The sequence below is a fragment of the Stomoxys calcitrans genome, chromosome 3 (assembly GCF_963082655.1).
Source record: "Stomoxys calcitrans chromosome 3, idStoCalc2.1, whole genome shotgun sequence".
In the NCBI taxonomy this organism is placed as follows: domain Eukaryota; kingdom Metazoa; phylum Arthropoda; class Insecta; order Diptera; family Muscidae; genus Stomoxys; species Stomoxys calcitrans.
Window position 1 is genome coordinate 198022134 of NC_081554.1, and position 20982 is coordinate 198043115.

General features: G+C 36.1%; 1 protein-coding gene across 8 annotated transcripts in view; it reads right to left on the reverse strand.

The window, feature by feature from the left end:
• Nucleotides 1–20982, reverse strand: part of LOC106088247 (protein sickie) — a 348338-nt gene that overhangs the window by 25623 nt on the left and 301733 nt on the right. For 2 of the 8 annotated variants that reach the window (XM_059365007.1, XM_059365008.1), the window contains exon 2: nucleotides 12500–14403. The exons of the other annotated variants lie outside the window; for them this stretch is intronic. In XM_059365007.1, the coding sequence (XP_059220990.1) occupies nucleotides 12500–14164 (1665 nt within the window). In that variant the 5' untranslated portion in view covers nucleotides 14165–14403. The remainder of the gene's footprint in view (nucleotides 1–12499; nucleotides 14404–20982) is intronic. 8 annotated transcript variants of the gene reach the window in all.

The following is a 20982-nucleotide window of genomic DNA, read 5'->3' on the forward strand; positions in this document are numbered from 1 at the left end:
AAATATTGCCAAAAAAAAAATAGCAAGCATCGAACTCGATATGCAAGAAGATTTCCCTAAAGAAATCAATCAATATTGACTTTGTAAAGGTCAAGTCCTTGGGGTAATTGGCCAATAGTAAACATGAGTGGATTTACGTGTACATTGAGTTTTCAAGCAATTGTATAAAAATTTATTGCAATTGTAGACGAACATTTTTGAAAAAAATCAGACTGTTTTTTAATAAAAAAAAATATTCTAATAAGTTTAATACAATTGTATCCAACGACTAACTATTGGTTCTAAAAATTCTGAATAATCTTACTTAATTCTAAATTCTGTACCTTTCTTTGCGGTGAGTAGAGCCCTATTCTTTCCCTGATTCATATAGTATTACAGTTACATATTCTGATATACCTTCAGATGACAACTCTTGTTTTGCCTCTTTAAGCGAAATTTTCATTTAATTTAATTCACCATTCATACAATCCTATTTGTAATTACTTCACTTCACTTTGTAGCATATCACTTACGACTAATTCCTACCATTCAAATGAACCAAACACAGACCCACAGGAGAAGCTGTCGATTAAAGTGGAAACTCATGAAGTTTCCCAAAATGCCGTTGGAGCGCCAAACAAATTACCTGATTTTCGATTCCTTGTACGTCAGCAATGCGCTGTGTTGCCAAACATAAATTAAACGAATAAATTTCAAATGTTTTCAATACCCCTTACCAAAATAGGGCTTTTCATTAAAATTCTTGTCGTGTTCTCCGCCTCACTTGGACCCCGAAAAATTCCCACACTTAATACTGGTCAGATAGATGGTAAGACAAAGACTGCAAGAAACTTTTTGTATTTTTTTAAAATCATGGTGGACACCTGTTCCAATGCTTGATGGCATTGTGGAGAACAGTGATAAAGACAAGAAACTCCAAAATAAACTTCAAAATCAAAGACCAGAATTTAAAGTGGTTTTTTTTTTGGGAGACAAAAAAAAACAATTCATTCCTTAAAGAGAAAAATTACACACATAAGGCCAAACGGGTTTCCTTTAAAGGAGAACAACATAGAAGGTAGTAGAGCATGTACAGAGAGAGAAAAAATGGGATATTTGGTATTAACCACAGCAATCTTTGGGTATCATTTAGCCGGTATATTGGAAATTATTTGTGTAGAAAATTCAAATCGAAAAATGGTTTTGAACTGTCTAATGGGGAATTCACTTCATTAGAGCAAACAAATAATATGCTGACTTCAAACATGGTTATAGAGCAGCGATGTCCAGCCCTTTACGGTAGCGTTGATGGCAAGTCACACGTATTCTTATTCTCTTTGTTTCAGTCGTTGTTGAGACAGCAACGAATGAACATGCGCAGGAGTAAACGCATCGTTTCTCTGTATTTATTTCAAAAAACAATGATTTTTATTGATTAAATGCTTGAAAGATATAAAAAAAGTATTTAAAAATTCTAATTCTGCTTACTTTTGCAAAACAAAAAAGATTTTTTAAATACTGAGAGAATTAACAAGTAATGGGGTGCTAAGTCCGGCCGGGCGGAATCTTATATACCCTCCACCATGGATAGCATTTGTCGAGTTCTTTAAATGACCTTTTCAATATATATATATATGAGCTATATCAAGTTATTGACCTATATGTACCTTACTTGTAATGGCTGTCAGGTTAGGTTAGGTTGAAAAGAGGCTGCATATATTAATCCGTCCCATGCCACTATGGACATACACCTAAGCCAGTAATCGGCTTGTTGTGCGCTCTAAAAACTGTAAAGTAACCTCTAAAAAGAAAATTGTAAGTTAGGAATTCCGAGTTACTTACAAAATCCTTAATTGTTTTCAATACCACTCCCCTAAATTGGTTCATGTCTGATATTGTGTCTCCACCTAAGGAACGGTATCTGTTGGACGCGAAAGCCGGGCAATGACAAAGGAAATGCTCCAACATCTCAGCATCTTCTCCGCATGCCCTACACATGATATCACTTGGCGCACCTATTTTACATAAGTGAGCTCATAGTCCTATGTGTCCCGTCATGATACCAATAGTTATACTGATCTCCTTTCTTCCTTTCAGTAATAGCCTTGTCTTCTCACGATCTGGCGAATAGGATTTTCGCCGTCCTACCGACCGTTTCGCTGTTCCACAATGTTGCTTGCGCATTCGTCGCCCACTCCCATATCTCGGACTGCGTCGACCCGAAAGGCTTCGGGTTAACCAAGTTTATTGACGGTAGTCCTCTGACCTTCTCCGCCAAATCGTGCCTTTCATTTCCCCTTACTCCGTTATGGCCCAGCACCCAAACGATGCGGATTTTGACATCCTCAGAGAAGGCGTTAATTTCCTTCTTACACTGCAAGACTGTTCGTGACCTTACCGTCCTGTTTGTTATTGCCCCTATGGCAATTTTACTGTCGGTAAAGATGTTCACACTCGACGTCCTCGCGATAGCACCACACCACCTCACGCATTACCTGATCGCCCGGATCATTGCCTGTAGGACCATATTATGGTCAGGCAGTCTAAAACAGATCTCAGTCCCTGGGTTCTCCTCTAGCTTTGATCCATCCGTGTAATATGATCTTCCAGATGACAATACTAGGGTTCCGTCAATCCAAGACTGTGCCGATGCCAGCAATGCCTCGCACTCGACTTCAAGGTTCATCTCAGGTATCCGATCGGAAACCTCTTCCCTTCCTTCCAGGTTTCCTATCGTCGCCTCGGTTATACCGCGATGGTATGAGCTACTCCTAACCTCAATCCATTCTCCCAAGTCTCTCACTCTCACTATTCTAGATATCCGACCCATTGACATACAGATTAAGTGTGAGTCAGCCACTGCCTCACACTTAATCTGTATGTCAATGGGTCGGATATCTAGAACAGTCTCCAGTGCCCTAGTGGGCCTGGTTCTCATCGCTCCGCCTATGCCAAGACAACATGTTCTCTGAACCTGTTGTATGGTTGTATTTTTCTCCATAGCACTCCACCAAACAACTGAGGCGTAAGTAAGTATTTGTCTAATCATGCTCCTGTTGAGCTAGTGGACTCGTTCGGATCCGAGCTATGCTGTATGACTGTTATATTAGGTTATGAACCGATTTAGACCATACAGTTGTTGGAAGTCATGCCAAAACGACATATGCAAAATTTCAAACAAATCGGATAAAAACTGCGTCCTCTAGAAGCCTATAAAGTCTAAAAGGGTGCTCGGTTTATATTGCGGCTATATGAGGTTATGGACTGATTTAGACCATACTTGCCACAGTTGTTGGAAACGTTATGTGCAAAATTTCAGCCAAATCGAAAAGAATTGCTCCCTCTAGAAGCCCAAGAAATCTAATCGGGAGATCAGTTTATATGACAGCTCTATCAGGTTATGGACCGATTTGAACCATACACGACGAAATTGTTGGAAGTGATACTAAAACACCACGTGCAAAATTTCAGCCAATTCGAATAAGAATTGCGCCCTCTAGAAGGTCAATAAGTCAAGACCCAAGATCCGCAGCTATATTTAAACATGGCCCATTTACAATCCCAACCGACCTACACTAATAATAAGTTTTTGTGCAAAGTTTCAAGCGCCTAACTTTACTGCTTCGAAAGTTAGCGTGCTTTCGACAGACGTACGAATATGGATAGATAGACTTAAAATGTCATGACGATCAAGAATATATATACTTTATGGGGTCTTAGATGCATATTTCGATGCGTTTTACATGGAATGACGAATTTTGTATACCCCCTTTCTATGGTAGAGGTTATAGAAAATAGTCAAGGAGAGTAATACACACATTTTTCACACACATTTTTCACATTTTTATTTTGGACATCGCTGTCGTAGAAACACTGACGAAGCAGAATGCATGGGGGCCTCACCGCATGCTGGCTTAAAAACAATTTTTTTCAATACATACATTGTACAACTTGCACTCACTGAAATCCGAATCAATCTTTCTTTTTGCTGAAGGGCTCATTTTATGTATTCATTCATCTCGTTACTTGGTGTCTTGTTTATCTGTTTTATAAGTTCTCAATTGTCTCATACAATGTTGTATTTTTAAACGAAGAGTTCACTTCTTGAAATATTCTATGATTGTAAGTGTGTCTTGAAATCAGAAATGTATGGTCTTGCGCAGGCCTTTGGTGGAGAATAAGGATTATATACACCGACTAGCCACTAGCCTTTGGACTCAATTAGTAGTAAACAGTTGGATGATTCTGATTCCACCACACCACAGATTCATATTAGGTTAAGTTTAAGTGACAGCCATCAGACTCACTTATACCACAGAAACAGAAGAAAAAAGATGTCTTCTAGTTCCTACCGTTGAACCATCCAGATCGCTTTAAAAAGCCCAATAACTTGCGAATGTTCACATCCACTAAGTCAGACAGGTTCTCAAAGAAATAAGAACCTAAAGTGGAACTCCTCTTAACTGCTAGTGCGGGACACTCATACAGAAGGTGTTATATGGTCTCTTCTTCTTCGATGTCCTCACAGCTTCCGCAAAAGTCGTTGCTGGCAACCTTCAGTCTGACAGCATGTTTTCCGATTCATTTTTTTTTTTTGGGTCTGACAGCTGATGCATACAACCAATGATTCGAAAAAGTTTTTTTTCAGGTATATTGAGCAAGTGTTGCTTCTGGTATACTTTTCAAAACATTGAATTTGAAGTTATTTTCCATTTGGACCCCAATGTATCCTCTGTACAGCCCTCTGCATTTCCAATACCATTACTACATTTTCATAGTTGTCTCAAAAAATTTAAATTTAATTTTTTACCATGTAGCAACCATTGCTGCTCCAGCAACTTTTGAATATAATCCAACAGATAACACATAAAACCATTCATTCATTTCTCAATCATACTAAACAAATTACCAATCTACCCAAAGAGACAACCAAAAATACCCTACAAGAAGGAAGAAGTGCATTGAGAACACAAACAGCATGCAGACCGCAATATTAAAATCATACAATTGGGACAAAGCTACTGCACTTCTTTTTCTTTGTTTGTATTCCAATATTCTTTGGATCTTTCTTTTAACCTTGGCTTTGCTCCACCATACACATACTGGAGTGAGCGTGAAGTGGTTGAAAGGGTCTTTCTGGTATGCGCCGCGCCGTTCCACTTTTTTTTCGATAATCAAACAAAACTCGTTTTACATATTCGAGGCTATGACGACTGTAAAAGATGTGGAGTGCGGCCAAGTGCCACTACCCCAAATCTAATGCCGCTTTTTGGTCTCCTTGAATAGCAACAAAGAGAGGCAGGCAGTCAGGCGGTGGTAACATCCCAACTGAGTGGATGGTTTCTTAAACCATAGATAGATAGCTGGCCTCAGCATTTCAATAGTGTTGTATTCCTTGTTTGTTGTTTCTTGTCAAAGATAGAAATCTACTCTAGAGTCTGTGTTGAAATGAAATGTAGACATAACACAAAGAATCCCTCAGGAAATCATACCAAAAAAACGAAACTACAAACTCCCAATTTCAAGCTTTACAAAGAAAAATATTCGTCGTTATTGAGATTTCAAATGAAAGAAGAATAATAAGAAAACACATATCGCAGATGTTGTCAGTTTTCTTCTTTAACTCTGTCAAAACATGCTGGCGATTAGCACAGATAGGTTAAAATTTATGAAGTGGAAAAAGCGAGGGATAGTTAAAAATTTTGATAAACTAACTTGAAAGTTATCTTGAAAATTCGTCACAAAAGAATTGTTTGTCAATATAAATTGTTCGGTAGTTAGTATATTCACAATAGAGAACAATTCACAATTTACATTATACAATTCACAATACTGTTGTAATATACGAAACCTAATTTCGTGAATAGGTTTACCCAAATTATTTTTTCGAAATTAGATTTTTATATAAAAATTGATTTTTGAAGACACTTAAGTTGGATTTTGAGTGACGTATAAAATTTCGTCGAATTCTGTTTTCCATAGAACATAATCTTGTTAAAATACGATTTTCATACAAAATGTTGTCGAAGTTAGATTTTCATATAAATTAAAATTTCGTCAAGATCCGATTGTTTCTAAAAAATGTCGTCACAATTTAATTTGTAAAGAAAATTTGTCGAAAATTTAGGAATTTTCTTGAATAATCGGAACTTAACAGAAAATTTTCGAATTTTGTCGTATTTTATTGTTCATAGAAAATTTAGTCGAAATTAATTTTTTTGTTGAAATATGAAAGAATATGGATATTTTGTTTACATATGATTTTTATGAAAATTTTTGTCAAATATTAATTTTTATAGAAAGATTTAAACAAATGTTATTTTTAAGAAAATTTAGTCGCAATTTGAAATTTTAATAAAAACTTAACCGACATTTATAGAAAATTTCGTCAAAATTTTAAATTAGCATTTATAAAAACTTTTTAAAGAATAACATTTCCATAAACATTTATCGGAATTTTACTTTCATATAGAATTTTCCTCAATTTTTTTTTTGTTTTTAAAGCAATTTCTTCAAACTTTATCAAATTAAAATTTTTAACAAAACTTCTTCACAATTAAATTTTTATGTTAATTTTTTAAAATAAAATTTTCATCAAGATGTTGATTTTTTTTTTTACTATTTTTCTTCAAGTTTGACAAGACTTAAATAGAAAGAGTTACTTCGCAATATTTTTAAAAACACCCTTTCCGAAAACATTTTGTGGGAATTTTATTTTCAAAAAAAGGCTTTGCTTTATTTTGTAAAAATAATTTTTTTGAATTTCTTTTTAAACTTTAATTTTCTTTGTTCGAAATTTAGTCTTCATAAAAAACTTATTTTTATAGAATTTTAGTTTTGTGTTTTTTTGTAATATTTAACTTTCTGCTTGCCAATATTTTTAAAAATAGCCTTTCAGTATTAATTTTCTAAAAGAAATGTGTTGAAATTTTGTTTTCACAAAAATTTTCGTCGACGTTTGCTTTACTTAGAAAATTTTGTAAAATAATTTTTGTGGATTTTATTTTAAAATTTGAGTTCAAAATTTTATCTTCATAGAAAAATTTAAAGGAAGTTTTTATTTTTATAAAATTTTAGATTTATGTTATTTTAATCTTTAACATTTTGCCTTCTACCTAGCAACATTTGTTCTGCAACAAAGTTGCTTGTCAACATTTTAAATAATAGTCTAGCATTTTTAGGATTAAATGTTAGATCTTAACATTAAGGGCTTAAATGTTCAACTATTATAACGTTTCACGCACGTTTCGTGTTTTGTTTCACTGTCGAACATGTTCAGTTTGGTCTATAATTTAACCACGAATCGTCTTACAAACGAACAACGCTTGCAAATTATTAAATTTTATTATGAAAATGAGTTCTCTGTTAAGAAAGTTCATCGCGCGTTTCATTGTGTTCAGCGACGAAGCTCATTTGTGACTCAGTGGGTACGTAAATACGAAGAATTGTCGATTTTAGAGTGAAGATCAGCCAGAAGCATTGCAAGAGCTGCCAATGCATCCAGATCGTGCGATTTAACGCATTTAGACAATTTTTTGTGGGGCTATGTTAAAGCTCATGTCTACAGAGACAAGCCTGGCAAAAATTGTAAAAGCAACTACGTTCTAACAACGAAGGTTCATAAATTTAATTTTCATAAATTTGTTTGTCGCAGCTTGAAAATTTTTTAAGGCATTTTTATTTTTGTAGACACTTTTTTAGAATTTCAGATTTTTTTAATCTCGAACTTCTCACCAGCAAGTCTGGCAACATTTCTTCTGCAACAAAGTTGTTTGGCAACATTTTTAAAAATAGTATAATATTTTTAGTGCTAATTTTTAATTTTTAGCATTCAGAGAGTAAATGTTCCACTTTTATAGATAAATTCGAAATACCCATGCCAATCAAATTGCTTGTTGTTAAGTTAAAAACTTTGGCCATCACCACTATAAACCACTGTAAACTAGTTATATTTATCATCTATTTTACAGCTCATTTAGCAATTTGTTGAAAATGAACAGTAGCAGTTTGTTTTCCATTCACAAAAATCCAATAAACTTAAGCCATTATTATCATGGTGATCTTGGGTCATAAATAATGGACTTTTCTATGCTTGAAAAATGACAATTGTGAATTACGTTAAACTAGCAACAACAACCACAACTGAATGAATTTGATTTCTGTAGCACCAGCTAGCTGCAATCCACAGTAAAAAAAATCTATGATGCTGAAATTCAGTTACATTTAATTTTTATATTAAGAGATTTTGTCTTTTGGAGTTTAAGTGTTGGTAAAACCGACTTTTCTCAAAGTCTTATCAAGACATAATAATAATGGCTGTGTCTGATGGAGTGTTTGTCTGTAGGTTTTTTGTAAAGAGTGACTACACTGATATATAAGGTAGACCTTGTTGGATAAAGAAAATCTATGAATTTCAGAGTTTTGCTTGACTTTGCAAGATTTTGTTTCAGCTACATTTGAAAACAATATAAATTGTCATTACATGCCAATTAATCTGTTGGCAGGCTGGCTAAATAGCTACTGGTTTTGTTTTGTTGGTTGGTTGTAGTAACCCAAACAAGATAATGGTTCCCATTCTCGGCCAATGGCGCTATGCCTTTTTAAGATAGCCTGGCTATTTAGCAAAGCGAAGAAAAGTTATAACAACAATCATAATTACACTCGTACATGGCTTTGGTGTTTCTAGTTTAAAAATTACGTGGCTGCGTTAATCGTCGGTTTGCCTCTGAGAAATCACTTCAGTGCCCCCTCCCAAATGTGGAACGAGGCTGCTTTTGAGTTGAGGCAGCAATGCTTATTTGGCTTTGCTGCTGCTGGCTGGTTAATGTTATGAGAACTCATTAAATTTAATGGGAATTATAACATAGCAAACGTGTTGCGAATTGATATTGGCATTAGAGAAAATAATAACTATAATGATATGCATAATGAATATTTATGGCCACACATTTGAAGTGAAGTCACAAAAGGGAAGAAGTGGAGAGGGGGGCCAACAGACAATTGTCACAAGGAAGCCACAAAGCTAGACGACGCCAAATTCGCCTCCTTATCTCAGATAAGGCGTCAAGAAGTTTCCTTCTTATATTTTATTAGATGAAAGAATATGGTGGAGGAGGATAACTGTATGCTGCATCATCATGTGACAGATTGGAAAATGAAACTCAATGCTTGAATAAAAATTTGTAGAACTAAACAATTTCCAGAGAATTGTTTTTAGATCTAAAGATTTTTAGATAAATCTAAAATATAAATATTACCGCAAACATACAAGTTCAGGTAACTGATTCAGCCACTGTATTTCAAACTTTAAAAAAATATTTTTTATATTTAGGGTGATTTTTTAAGAGCTATAAGAAAGTTAAAAAGCACATACAATTCAGAAAAATGCATGAAATTTGTATTTGAATCGAGAGTACGGTCCATATAATTTAATGTTTGAAGATTATTTCATGCAAATATTGACCGTGACTGCGCCACAAATGGTCCATCCGCTTAGTTTAACACTTTTACCCGTATTTCACACCCATAGAAAAAATTGAGCACGGCGTTGACAATATTCGTTCATAAAAGTGAATCAACACACAGGTGTTATTAGATCAACAACAAATATTTATAAACCAACAACAGTTATGTTGAAAAAAAACGTACAGACGTTCACATTCTGACAAACTCTAGTGCACAGTTTATTTAAAGACTACAAAAAGATTTTGTGTGCCGATGAGTATCGAACCTGTGTTCCATCAATCTCATTGTGTGTTTACAAACGCCTTACCACATTGCACCACGGCCGGCTATACACATACAAGGTTTTAAGAGTCATTTAAACTTAAGGTTGGTATACATACACATTTCGAAGGGATGATTTCCACAACGCTCATTGCATGATCCAGCAACGCTTGTTCACAAAATCATTCACGCTTGTTGACAAATTTCCAACAACGCCCGTGTATGGTAATGACAACGTTGGCGCAGGATTTTGCAACATATTTATTCTGTTCACGAATAAATGCTTCAATGTTGTCTTCGTCAATTGAAGAGGGCTTGTCTGTATAGACATGAGCGTTAACATAGCCCCACAAAAATAGTCTAAAGGCGTTAAATCGCACGATCTAGGCGGCCAATTGACCGGTCCCGAACGTGAAATAAAGTGTTCACCGAACTACCTTCTCAATAAGACCATTGTTACGCATGATGTGTGGCACCGTCTTGTTGAAATCACATGTCATGCAGTCAAGCTCTTGCATTTTGGGCAAAAAAATGGATATCATCTCACAGTCGCGCTCACCATTCAGAGTTACGTTACGATACGAACCGCATCTCCTTTGAAGAAGTACGTTCCAATGATGCCACCAGCCCATAAACCGCACCAAACTGTGACTTTTTTTGGATGTATTGGTAGCTGTTGCAATGCTTCTGGCTGATCTTCACTCCAAAATCGACAATTCTGCTTATTTGCGCACCCATTGAGCCAAAAATCAGCTTCGTTGCTCATGAACTTTAGTCGCACGACGAACTTTCCTTCAGAGCGTGCATTTTGATAAAAAAAAAATTAATAATTTGCAAGCGTTGTTCGTTTGTAAGACGATTCATGGTTAAATTATAGACCAAACTGAAGATGTTTGACAGTGAAACTAAACACGAAACGAGCGTGAGCTGTTTAAACCAGTGTTGCCAAAAAGAAAATAGCTTAAAAAATCAGCCTTTATTATGTTTTAAATCTTTTTGATTTCAACTTTACATTGCTTATTAGTCGTCAATTAATTTATTTAATTTTTCCTGGTTGAATATGTTTTTAAGAAATTTCATACATTATCTTTCGTTTTGAAACTCATAGCAAATGGAAAACATTGCAAAATTGTTGGCACGTTTAATCAATTTCTTAAACAAAAGGCGACATGTTTATGTTGTCAACTGCCGTTATATCCCAGTAGAAATTATCGAATGTCATCATAGCTCAGTTGTGAGTGATCATTCGAACAATTCGAATAAACCAATGAAACAAAGCACAGCACTTGCAGATTATTGATTGGATTAATAAGCAGCTCCAGCAACAATAACATGAATTCTTTATCGAGCAACAAATATTGTACATTGTGAATGCTAACAACATGAATACAAAGAGACAAGTGCAGTCAAGCATACACAAGTACTTCATATCAATGTTGAAGAATTTTCGTTACATTTTATACGAAAACCGCAGGTAGAACATGTGCTACTCACCTCGTTCTCAGACTTAGCGATTTTTTGCTTGTCGTATCTCTACTCGAAAGCAAAAAACAAAATCTCCTAGCTGTGTCATTAGCCAGGCATTCAAACGGATGTTGGGATATTTCAATTGTACGTTTTTGCCATGTATGGAGAAATAAAAAATATTTAAAAAATGTTTAATAATTAACCCTCCGCCAAAAAAAAACTATGTTGCAAAGCGCATTTGTACACAACCCACTCGCACCGCCAGGGAATTGCATGCTGTTTAGAAGTCAATCTTTGAACACTTTAACCAGCTGTCAAAATCTGCGAATACCAGCCAACTGTACAGTCAGCCAACTGCGCTGCAATGAACTCTCATTAAATGTTTCTCATAAGGTCTGAAAACCCAATTCAATGGGGTTGACCTAATTTTTCTTGTGTCCACAGAGATTTCTAATTTTCCTACTCAAAATGTGGTCTGATGAAAAGACAAAAGCGCGACTTTTAATGTCATTTCAAGAGAGTGTTAAAGTAAAGTAGTCACCTCTCCGGTACAATCAATGTCAATATTTGGTGTTTGGCTTGACTTTCGACTGCAATGAAGTTGCCATAAATTGTTATGTTCGCATGACAGCAAATGCTGTATTTAAACATTAAATGTTGTTTGTTAGCCTGGCCTTTATTATGTTGTTGCTAATGGTACTGCTGTTGCTGCGGCTCCTACAATGACGATTACGGTTACATCTATCCATGCACTGAGTTTTGTTGTAACCTTTTTGGGTCTATGCGAGTTATTTTGTTTCTGTTGTCCTCTACATACTTAATGTTGCCTACATATGTATGTATCTATGTACAGTATGGTAGTGATAATGTGCGATATTATTGTTAAAGTTGGAAAACACTAAAAATCACGTTTCGTTCAGTTTTTCCTGTATAAGGGGGGTAAAAGTTTTATTTCTAACCAATTTGGGAAGATAAAACTCGAAAGTAATTTCAGAACGTGAGAATTGCTTTTCACAATGTTGAACATAAATCTTTGTATTTCATTTTAGACAATTCCAAACACGAAAAGTTTCAGAGGAGATTTGTTTAGCTAGAAGTTGATTTTGCTCCAGGACTTTTTATATCTCAAATTTTGAGACCCAACTAACACTTGGTCATAAGGTAGAAAGAAATAAAAAGAAAAATATTCAAATTCATATTAGCCTAAGTTACAATCCTTGATGGTAGTGCCTCAGGATTTTGTATATCTAAAATGATTGCCCATCAAATAAATTTTTCATAAAGTAAATGGAAATAAAAATAAAAAAATATTAAAATGTATATTAACCTGATTATCGGTACTTCTGGCTGCTGTCAAAGTCTGCGTTCCATTGGCATGCATACTTCTGCTTATCGGTGGACATGATTGCCTTTTCAAATCCTTACGTATGGCCAACTCGTACCAAGGTATTATGGGTTTACTTCTCAGCGTGGTTTGACACCCAATTTTGAAATCCAAAGGATCCATATACTCTGGAGCCAATTTATTTAGATCCTCAACAGCAGCCTCTGCTGACGCATATATATTTCCCGCCGACTTATTGGGATGTAAATTGCTGTACAGATTGTGCGTGTGACTACCTGGCCCATTGTAATATGTTCCCGACATCATGTTCATAAGGGAACCCATGGGCGAGTCTGGCGTACGATGTAGACTATTGCCTAAACTCTGCACTCTCATATGACCCAGTGTGTGGTACCGCCTATCAACGGGATTTTGCAACACAGGCATTGCAGTGGGCACAGCTAAAATTTCATCCTGATCCAAAGTGGCCAGACTTTGACTTGTATAGGATCGTTCCAAAATTTCTGCACTTGTACTGCGCTGAGGCGGTGAAGGCAATTGGTAGCAGGTTATTTTTGGTTTTGTTTCTAAGGGCACTAAGGAGGGACTTCGCAGGGGACTTTTGGTAGGCGATGCATAAATCTTTGGTTTGGCGTAAAGACTTTCTCTTCTCACCGGAGTGGGCGGTGGTTTATGGCTGCAGTGGTTGGGCGAAATGGGACTGCGATTGGCGACACCATAGGTGGGACTTTCACTATCACTTCGCTGGAAGGAGGATGTCATTAGCGTGGAGGGTCTGCGGGAATATTCGCCCATGGACTGAACGCGCTTGTACTGTATCGATGAGTTGGATATTCTACGTGTCTTGCTGGGCGATCCAGAAGATTGAGAATGTTCTGAGGGTGTACGTATTACTGGAAATTCCTGCATTTCAAAGGATTGCCGCTTAAAGGGTGAATAGCCTCGATCCGATGATTCATCGTAGGAATTTCTTATTCCGCTGTCTAGTCGACGTTTGGGGGACTCTGGGGCAGTGTACAAAAATATCTGATCTTCATCGGCCGTTGTATAGTCCGGCGTCTTAGCCGCACTGCTGGAGTGTAGGGAGTCCAAGGAAAATCTCGAATTTTTCTTCAAACTTTGGTAGTCCACATTTATGCTGCCGGAACCCGATGAGCCCACCACACTATCTCGACACCCAGACATTGAGGCATTGCCACCCGACGAAGAGCTGGCATCGGACAAAGGTCGAAAAGTGGAATTTGCAGAAGCATAGAGAGGTTCTATGTCTGCTACCGTGGGAGTCTTTACCGGTTTGGCTAGACCACGAGAAATGTAGATCTCCTCACCACTCCCAGCTGGCTGATACAGGCTCTTGGTCATACCAACGCCATTGGTGGTCTTGTCCACCAGACTACCTCGATATGGCGATGATGGCTGTCCAAAATCACTACGCAGCGACAGCGTCCTCTTGCGCTCGCCCACAACGGGAGTACTTGTAACTTGTCTTTGGATTGCCTCTTCATTGTCCGCTTGTTGTTGAGCTGCTTCCAGTTCTTTGGCACGAATCGATAGTGATCTGGTTAATCCTCTGCCTCTTATGGTGGCATAGCCATCATACAGTGGTGTGGTGGCTGGCGAAGGCCTCGTTGTAGTGGTGGCTGACATTTGAGCCTTTATTATTATGGCCTCGTTAGTTGGCGGTAGCAAATATAAATGATCGTCGTTGTCGTGCTCGTTACTTTGATGGTGGACATATGCGTTGTTGTCGTCGTCTTCGGGATATTCCTCCTTTGGGCTCTTTGGGTAATCACATTTTTCTTGTGTTTTATTTAATTTCAACTTTTCAATTTTCTTGCGCAGCTTCAGTTTTAAAAAAGTTTCTTTTTAATTATGATTAATCGCTTCTATGGTCATCACACACACAAACACGGAGAAAGAAAAAAATTTCGTGATTTTTATCGAGTGTTGGAAATTTAATACAGTCCACACCACCAGCTGATTATACCCAATGCACTTAACTTTAGTGCAATGGCTACCACTCAGCTTAGTGCTGGGTTGGCGGTTGTTGGTCACGCATGTTACTCAGGAATCATTATTAAATATGGACTCTAGGCGCGTTATGCGAATGTCGCTTATAGATTGAGGAAATGATTTATCATTTATTTCACACTTCTGTTGTTGAGAGAATTTATGCGCGCATAAAATAACTTTAGTAAGATCATAAAGTCATATATGATTAATGTTTTAAAGGATACTTGAAGTCAATGAAAGTAGTGTCTTTTTGGGGTAGAGACACAGAGATATTATTGGTTATTTAAAGTGGTATATAAGAGTGACTGGTGTAGTTTATGGACAAGACGAAGCGTAAATCTAGGTCAAGCTGTTAAAGAAAGAGTATAGCCCCACAAACTTCTAAAATGAGTAGGGAAATAAATCAGAAAGGTTGCTAGAAGAAAAGCTAGTACACCAATAGAAAAAATTAAGCACGGAGTGGACATTGTCTACATTCGTTCATAAAAGTTAGTCAACACACATATGTTATTAGATCAACCACAAATTTGTGTAAACCAACGACAGTTATGTTAACAAAACGTCCACAGCCGTTCACAATTCGACAACCTCTAGTGCGCAGCTCCACTTTTTTTAGAAATACAACATTTTACTAAATCTTATCCCAAATCGTAATTTTATAGTTTTCATAATTGAGAAAACTTTGCTGTTATCTTGCAATGTTGCCATTGCAGCACCACTAATTGGGTACGTTGTTTCTTCATACCGATTATGAAACAGTATTTTATTGCAATTGTAGAGGTAGTAACATACGACAATTGTTTTAGAAACATTAACGCTTCTCAGAGGGGGCACAAGAAACCATTTTGATTTGCCAGTCACGCCATGCTGTCTTCCATTAAGTGGTTAAATTACTCAAAATGAACTGCAGGCATTTTTGTTTTTTTTTGCTTTGTTAGGGAAACAAACGTAACCGGGCAAATGAGCACCACTTGTGCTGGGTCCATCATAGATTCAATTCCGTTAAACAAGTGCGCAAGCTGGAGACATTCTCCAGGAAATGTTTCACTTTTTTTCAGAAACAATGAAATGCAACAGCTACATAGCTGGGGCCAGAGGCACATTGCTAATAAACCAAAATGTCATATTCTAGTTGTATGGCGTTGTTTACATAAATTTATGGTGTTTGCTGCTACGTACGTTGAGTTGTAAATATTTTTATTCTCAGCTTAAAGTTTGTTGCTTTGAAACTGACGTCTGACTTTTAACGCAACAAAGTGTTAATGGATCATTGTTTACGGCTCGGATTATAAATTTGTATGTGATATTCATAAAAAGTTAAGGTTAAATTTAATTCTTTTTTTTTGCTTTCTTTTCTTCCATGGACGAGTACTCGCTCGTGCATATATCTAGCCATTCATCCGTGGCCACAAAAACTTGTAGAAATGTTATTTTTTCAATAGTAGATATGCATATGTTCATGCAATGGTACGCATTTTGAATTTAATTTTGAAAATAAAATGGAAACCAAGAAAAAAGGAGCTGGGATGGGTCGGGTCGAACCTAGGATACCTACCATTATGTATTGTGCCAAAAATTTACGCAAATCAGTGAGTGAATGAAGCTTAGAGAGGATCAGGAAGAAACGTGTGCTAAAACTAACCTTTCCCAATAAAAGATGTATTCCCCCTTTAAGGGAGAGTGTACTAAAACTTGTCTTAAGGGATAGTGTACTAAAAATACCCTTTATGTATTGTGCTAAAAATTTACACAAATCAGTGAGTGGATGAGGCTTAGAGAGCATCAAGAAAGAAACGTGTACTAAAACTACCCTTTTCCAGTAAAAGGTGTGTTCTTAAGGGAAATTGTACAAAACCTTGCCTTTTTTTAAGCGATAGTGTACTAAAACTACCCTTTCTAAATGAAAAGTGTACTAAACCTAGAATTTCTTAAGGGAAAGTGTACTAAGACTAGAATTTCTAAATGGAAAGTCTATTAAAGAAGAAAATGTACTAAAATAAGTCTTTCCTTTCTTGAGGGAGGGAAAACTACCCATTCTTCAGGGAATTATTAAAATTACCCTTTTCCACGAAAAAATGTATTTAAATTACCATTTTCTACGAAAAAGTGTACTAAAGCTACCCTTTTCCACGAAAAAGTGTACTAAAATTACCCTTTTCCACGAAAAAATTTACTAAAAGTTCTCTTTTCCACGAAAAAGTGTACTTGAATTACCTTTTCTACGAAAAAGTGTACTGAAACTACCCTTTTCCGCGAAAAAGTGCACTAAAATTACCCATTTCAATGAAAAGTGTACTAAAATTATCCTTTACTACGAAAAAGTACACAACCATTACCCTTTTTCCACGAAAAAGTGTACTAAAATTACCCTTTTTCTTGAAAAAGTGTAATAAAATAACCGTTTCCCACAAAGAAAAGCGTACTTAAACTACCGTTTTTCGCGAAGAAAAGCATACTAAAACTACTTTTAGTACGTTTCCTCTAGGAAAGGGTAGTTTAAGTACGATTTTATTCGTGAAAACGGTAGTTTTAGTACTCTTTTATTCGTGAAAAACGGTAGTTTTAGTACGCTTTTCTTCGTGAAAAACGGTAGTTTTAGTATGCTTTTATTCGTGATAAACGGTAGTTTTAGTACACTTTTCTTAGTGAAAAACGGGAGTTTTAGTAAGCTTTTCTTCGTGAAAAAACGTAGTTTTAGTACGCTGTTCTTTGTGGGAAACGGTTATTTTAGTACACTTTTCGTCAAAATTGAATAGAAATAGAAATTGAATGTCACTAATTTCAGCCAAATCGGGCATAAATGAAGCTTCAATAGGCCAAGGAGTCAAATAGGGGAATAGTGTTGTGAGAGCTATATGTTATTATATATGTGGTATATGATGAAGATCTGTACTTCATAACAAATTTCAGCCGTCTTGGGAAAAACTTTGGTTTCTAGGGGTTCAAGGAGTTATGTCCGAAGAACAATAGGGGCTTATTCGATTTACAAGGCAAAGACGATCAAAAATATACATAAAATACTTAAGGTCTTAGACCCATATTTCAATATGTAACAAAACAAATGACTAGTTTAGTATACCCCCTCAACCTATGTTGATGGGTATTAAAAATGGCAGAAGTACTACGAAGAGAACATGAGCAGCATTATTAGCCACAGAGTGTTTACAATTTTGCTGTTAGACTTCGTGCTGCTATTGCTGAAAAATGGCTGGCTTACTGTAATGCATTTTGCCACTGCTGCCGCCTCTGTCAATGTTTTTGCTGTTTTGGCGTTTTTTTTTTGTCTTGTTTCGTTTGATTATTTAAATGTTCATATAGATTTTTATGTTTGCCATAATTTCTGTTTTAACTGTCAGTTGTTGCTGGTTATTGCATGAAGGAAAAGTCGCGTCCATAGTCAGTTGGTTGGTCGGTCGGCCGGTCGGTCGTTCGTTTTCAGTCTTTGTCCCTGGTGTATGTATTGCACTGGGGATTGCGGATTTCTGGATTTTCAGTTTTATTCCTTGGCTCCATGCAAGCATGTTACGTTTGACTGAACTCCCTACTCCTAACCATGAGTCATCCGCGCGATGGAGAGAAATCAGCATAAAAATGATTCTTTTCTTCGGTTTGAATGGCGGGTTGGTGGTTTTCACTGAGTGTCTATAAGTGCTTTTGTTTGGTTTAGATTGCGTTTTTTTTACTTTCTGAGTTATTGAATGTGTGGAGTAGCAGGAGCTGAATTTTTCAACGGAAACGTTTATTTTTTGCTTCACTCAAAGGCCTGACTAAACTAATATTGCTTTTAATTTCTAAATGAAGTGATGATGGACAAGTTTATGTTGCCTACGAAGTGTCTTTGAAATTTGATACAAACAATCTACAATGTGTTATTTCCTCGTCAATTATTAAAGTTAATTAATGGCAAAGAGATGGAGCCGCCATTGAATTGAACTCCACATGGGAGGAAGTGTTGATCTTAGTATAAAGATGGACAAGAAATGGACGAATTCGATTTCTATATGGTGTTATCACACATAAAAAAGTTATGATTGGCTTTAAAGTAAATATATTTGCCGCCAAGATATGCTGGCAGTCTGCTTTGCAAAGAAAACTGCTAAATTAAAAGATTTGAAAGATTTTCACGGAATTAATGTAAGGTATTGTTTAAGTTTTATTATGTAAAAAAATGTTTTATTTCTATTAAAAGTCTCATTTTGGAAATACAAGCGTTTTAAGTTGTTTTTCATTTAATTATTTTTCCCACCCTTCAACGATGTTTTGATCTTCATTGACTCTCTCCCCTTTAAAAAATAAACAAAAAAAAGATTTCCTCATCATTTTCAGTCCAATATTTGAATGTCCACTGTTTTATAGCGGTCGAACGAAAAAAGATACACACTTGAAATTTTTCACTTGGCATAGCTAAATTGCCATGACGGTTCGGGTTTGCATATAGCTCCTATATAAAGTGATCCATTGATTTGACTTCTTGAGTCTTAGAAGCCTCAATTTTTACTCGATTTGGCTGAATGGAATGTGAAGTATGTTTATACCCTCCAACACTCTCACCAAGTCATGTTCATATATATATATATCCATAAGCAGATATGGTCTCCATATAAAGGGACTCCTAGATTTAACTTTTTGAGCACCGATTTTACCCGATTGGGCTGAAATCCGTTTATACCCTCAAACATCTATACTAAATCCCAAATCCTCAGGTAGGTTAACAAATAAATATAGCCTCCATATCTACCGATTCCCTGATTTGACTTCTGGAGCCCCAAGAAGTTAAAAGTTTTACACGAATGAGCCAGAAATTTGATATGTGAAGAACGTTTGTGGATGCCAAACATAAAATCCTGGCCAAATAGCTTTATAAATAGATAAAGCCCCTTAAGCAATTGATTCCTGAATTTATGATCTTGAGTCTGTGAACCCCCTGAATTTTTAGTCATTAGTCATTTTAGTCAATTTTTTGTCACAACGTAAAATCTACAATACAAAATTTCCCATGAACATTCCATTAAGGAACGGGGTATGCTAACCCCTACGCCTCCTCCTACTAATAGATATAGCACAATAAAAATCCATGGCCCCAAACACGAGTCAATCATTACCCGATTAGATTTCTTCAAGGCATAATCTGAATTGAAATGAAGGATATTTTAGTTGACAAATTGGGATAGTTTTTAAATAGGAGATGTTGACATTTTAGGTTGACTAATAAAATCCTTTTAAATATCCTTTACAATACTAATACTAAATTTCCCATGAAAACTCCATTACAGAACAGGGGATACTTATCTCTCATCAATGAGTGTAGTGCGACTATAGTTTTTAAGCTCACTGATAAGGGGCTTCCTTTTTATGGCGAGTCCAAACGGCGTGCCGCATAGCGACACCACTTGCCAGAGAAGTTTTAACATGGCAGACAAATGTTGCCAACATCAGTAAGCGGATAATCACAGCTGAGGTTAACACCAGGATTTGAACCCAGGTGCTGGGTGTCACTGCACCAGGGTGGCTTCCTTCACAATAGAATGTGAAAATATTGACCTAAGTTCTTAAAAATAAGCTTTACTCGTCTTGCCATTGCAAATTGATCCAGTGATGTCCGTTCACAATAGTGAAATAAAAATGTCGCCATTCCGTTTATACACTGGTAGAAAAATTACGGTTCTTTGCCAATACCGCCTGTTGTTATTTTGTTCGGATCATAGGAAAAGATTTTTAATACCTTTTGGTATCAATTCAATGCCAGACTAAGGAGACTATTAAGAATTGAGAGCGTCACATTTGTATTCTTGTCATCGCACCAGAATTGTACTTAAAATATTGACGCCATTATAAAATATTTGTTAAACAAATAAATAAAATGTTTTAATACAATTTGAGTGCGTAAAAACCTGCTCAAACACTGGAAAACGGTGAAAATGAAAATAGTACAAATTCTAAGGACATTCTACATCAAAAACATGATAGTCTCTTGTTTGGAAACGATGCAGTGTTGGTGTATATGAAAACCACTTCTGGGAATCAATGGATATGGAATAAATTGCTGAGTACAAAGAATTGAGGTTGGCCATGGTGTAACATTACTTTTTGTAGTTATTAACATTAATAAACGAAAAAAAAAAATAGATTAAATTTATTTTCAAAGTAATTTTTAGTTCATTAGGTTTGGTACTAAAAGCAATAACGGTCTGGTGATAAAACCAATGACAGATTGGTATTACAACCAACACCAGTTCGGAAATAAGGCTCGTACCAAACGGTACTAATCATTTTATATTTCATCTTTACCATCCGGTATTGTTGTTGTACCATGCGGTGTTGCTTTACTATAAATACCGTATGGTACTGAAATGAGCACGTTTGGTATCAACTTTTCTCGGGATGTAACACCTCGAAATATCTATGTGTGGCCCTATGAAGTTTATATTTTTGATCACCATAGCGTCCCAGGT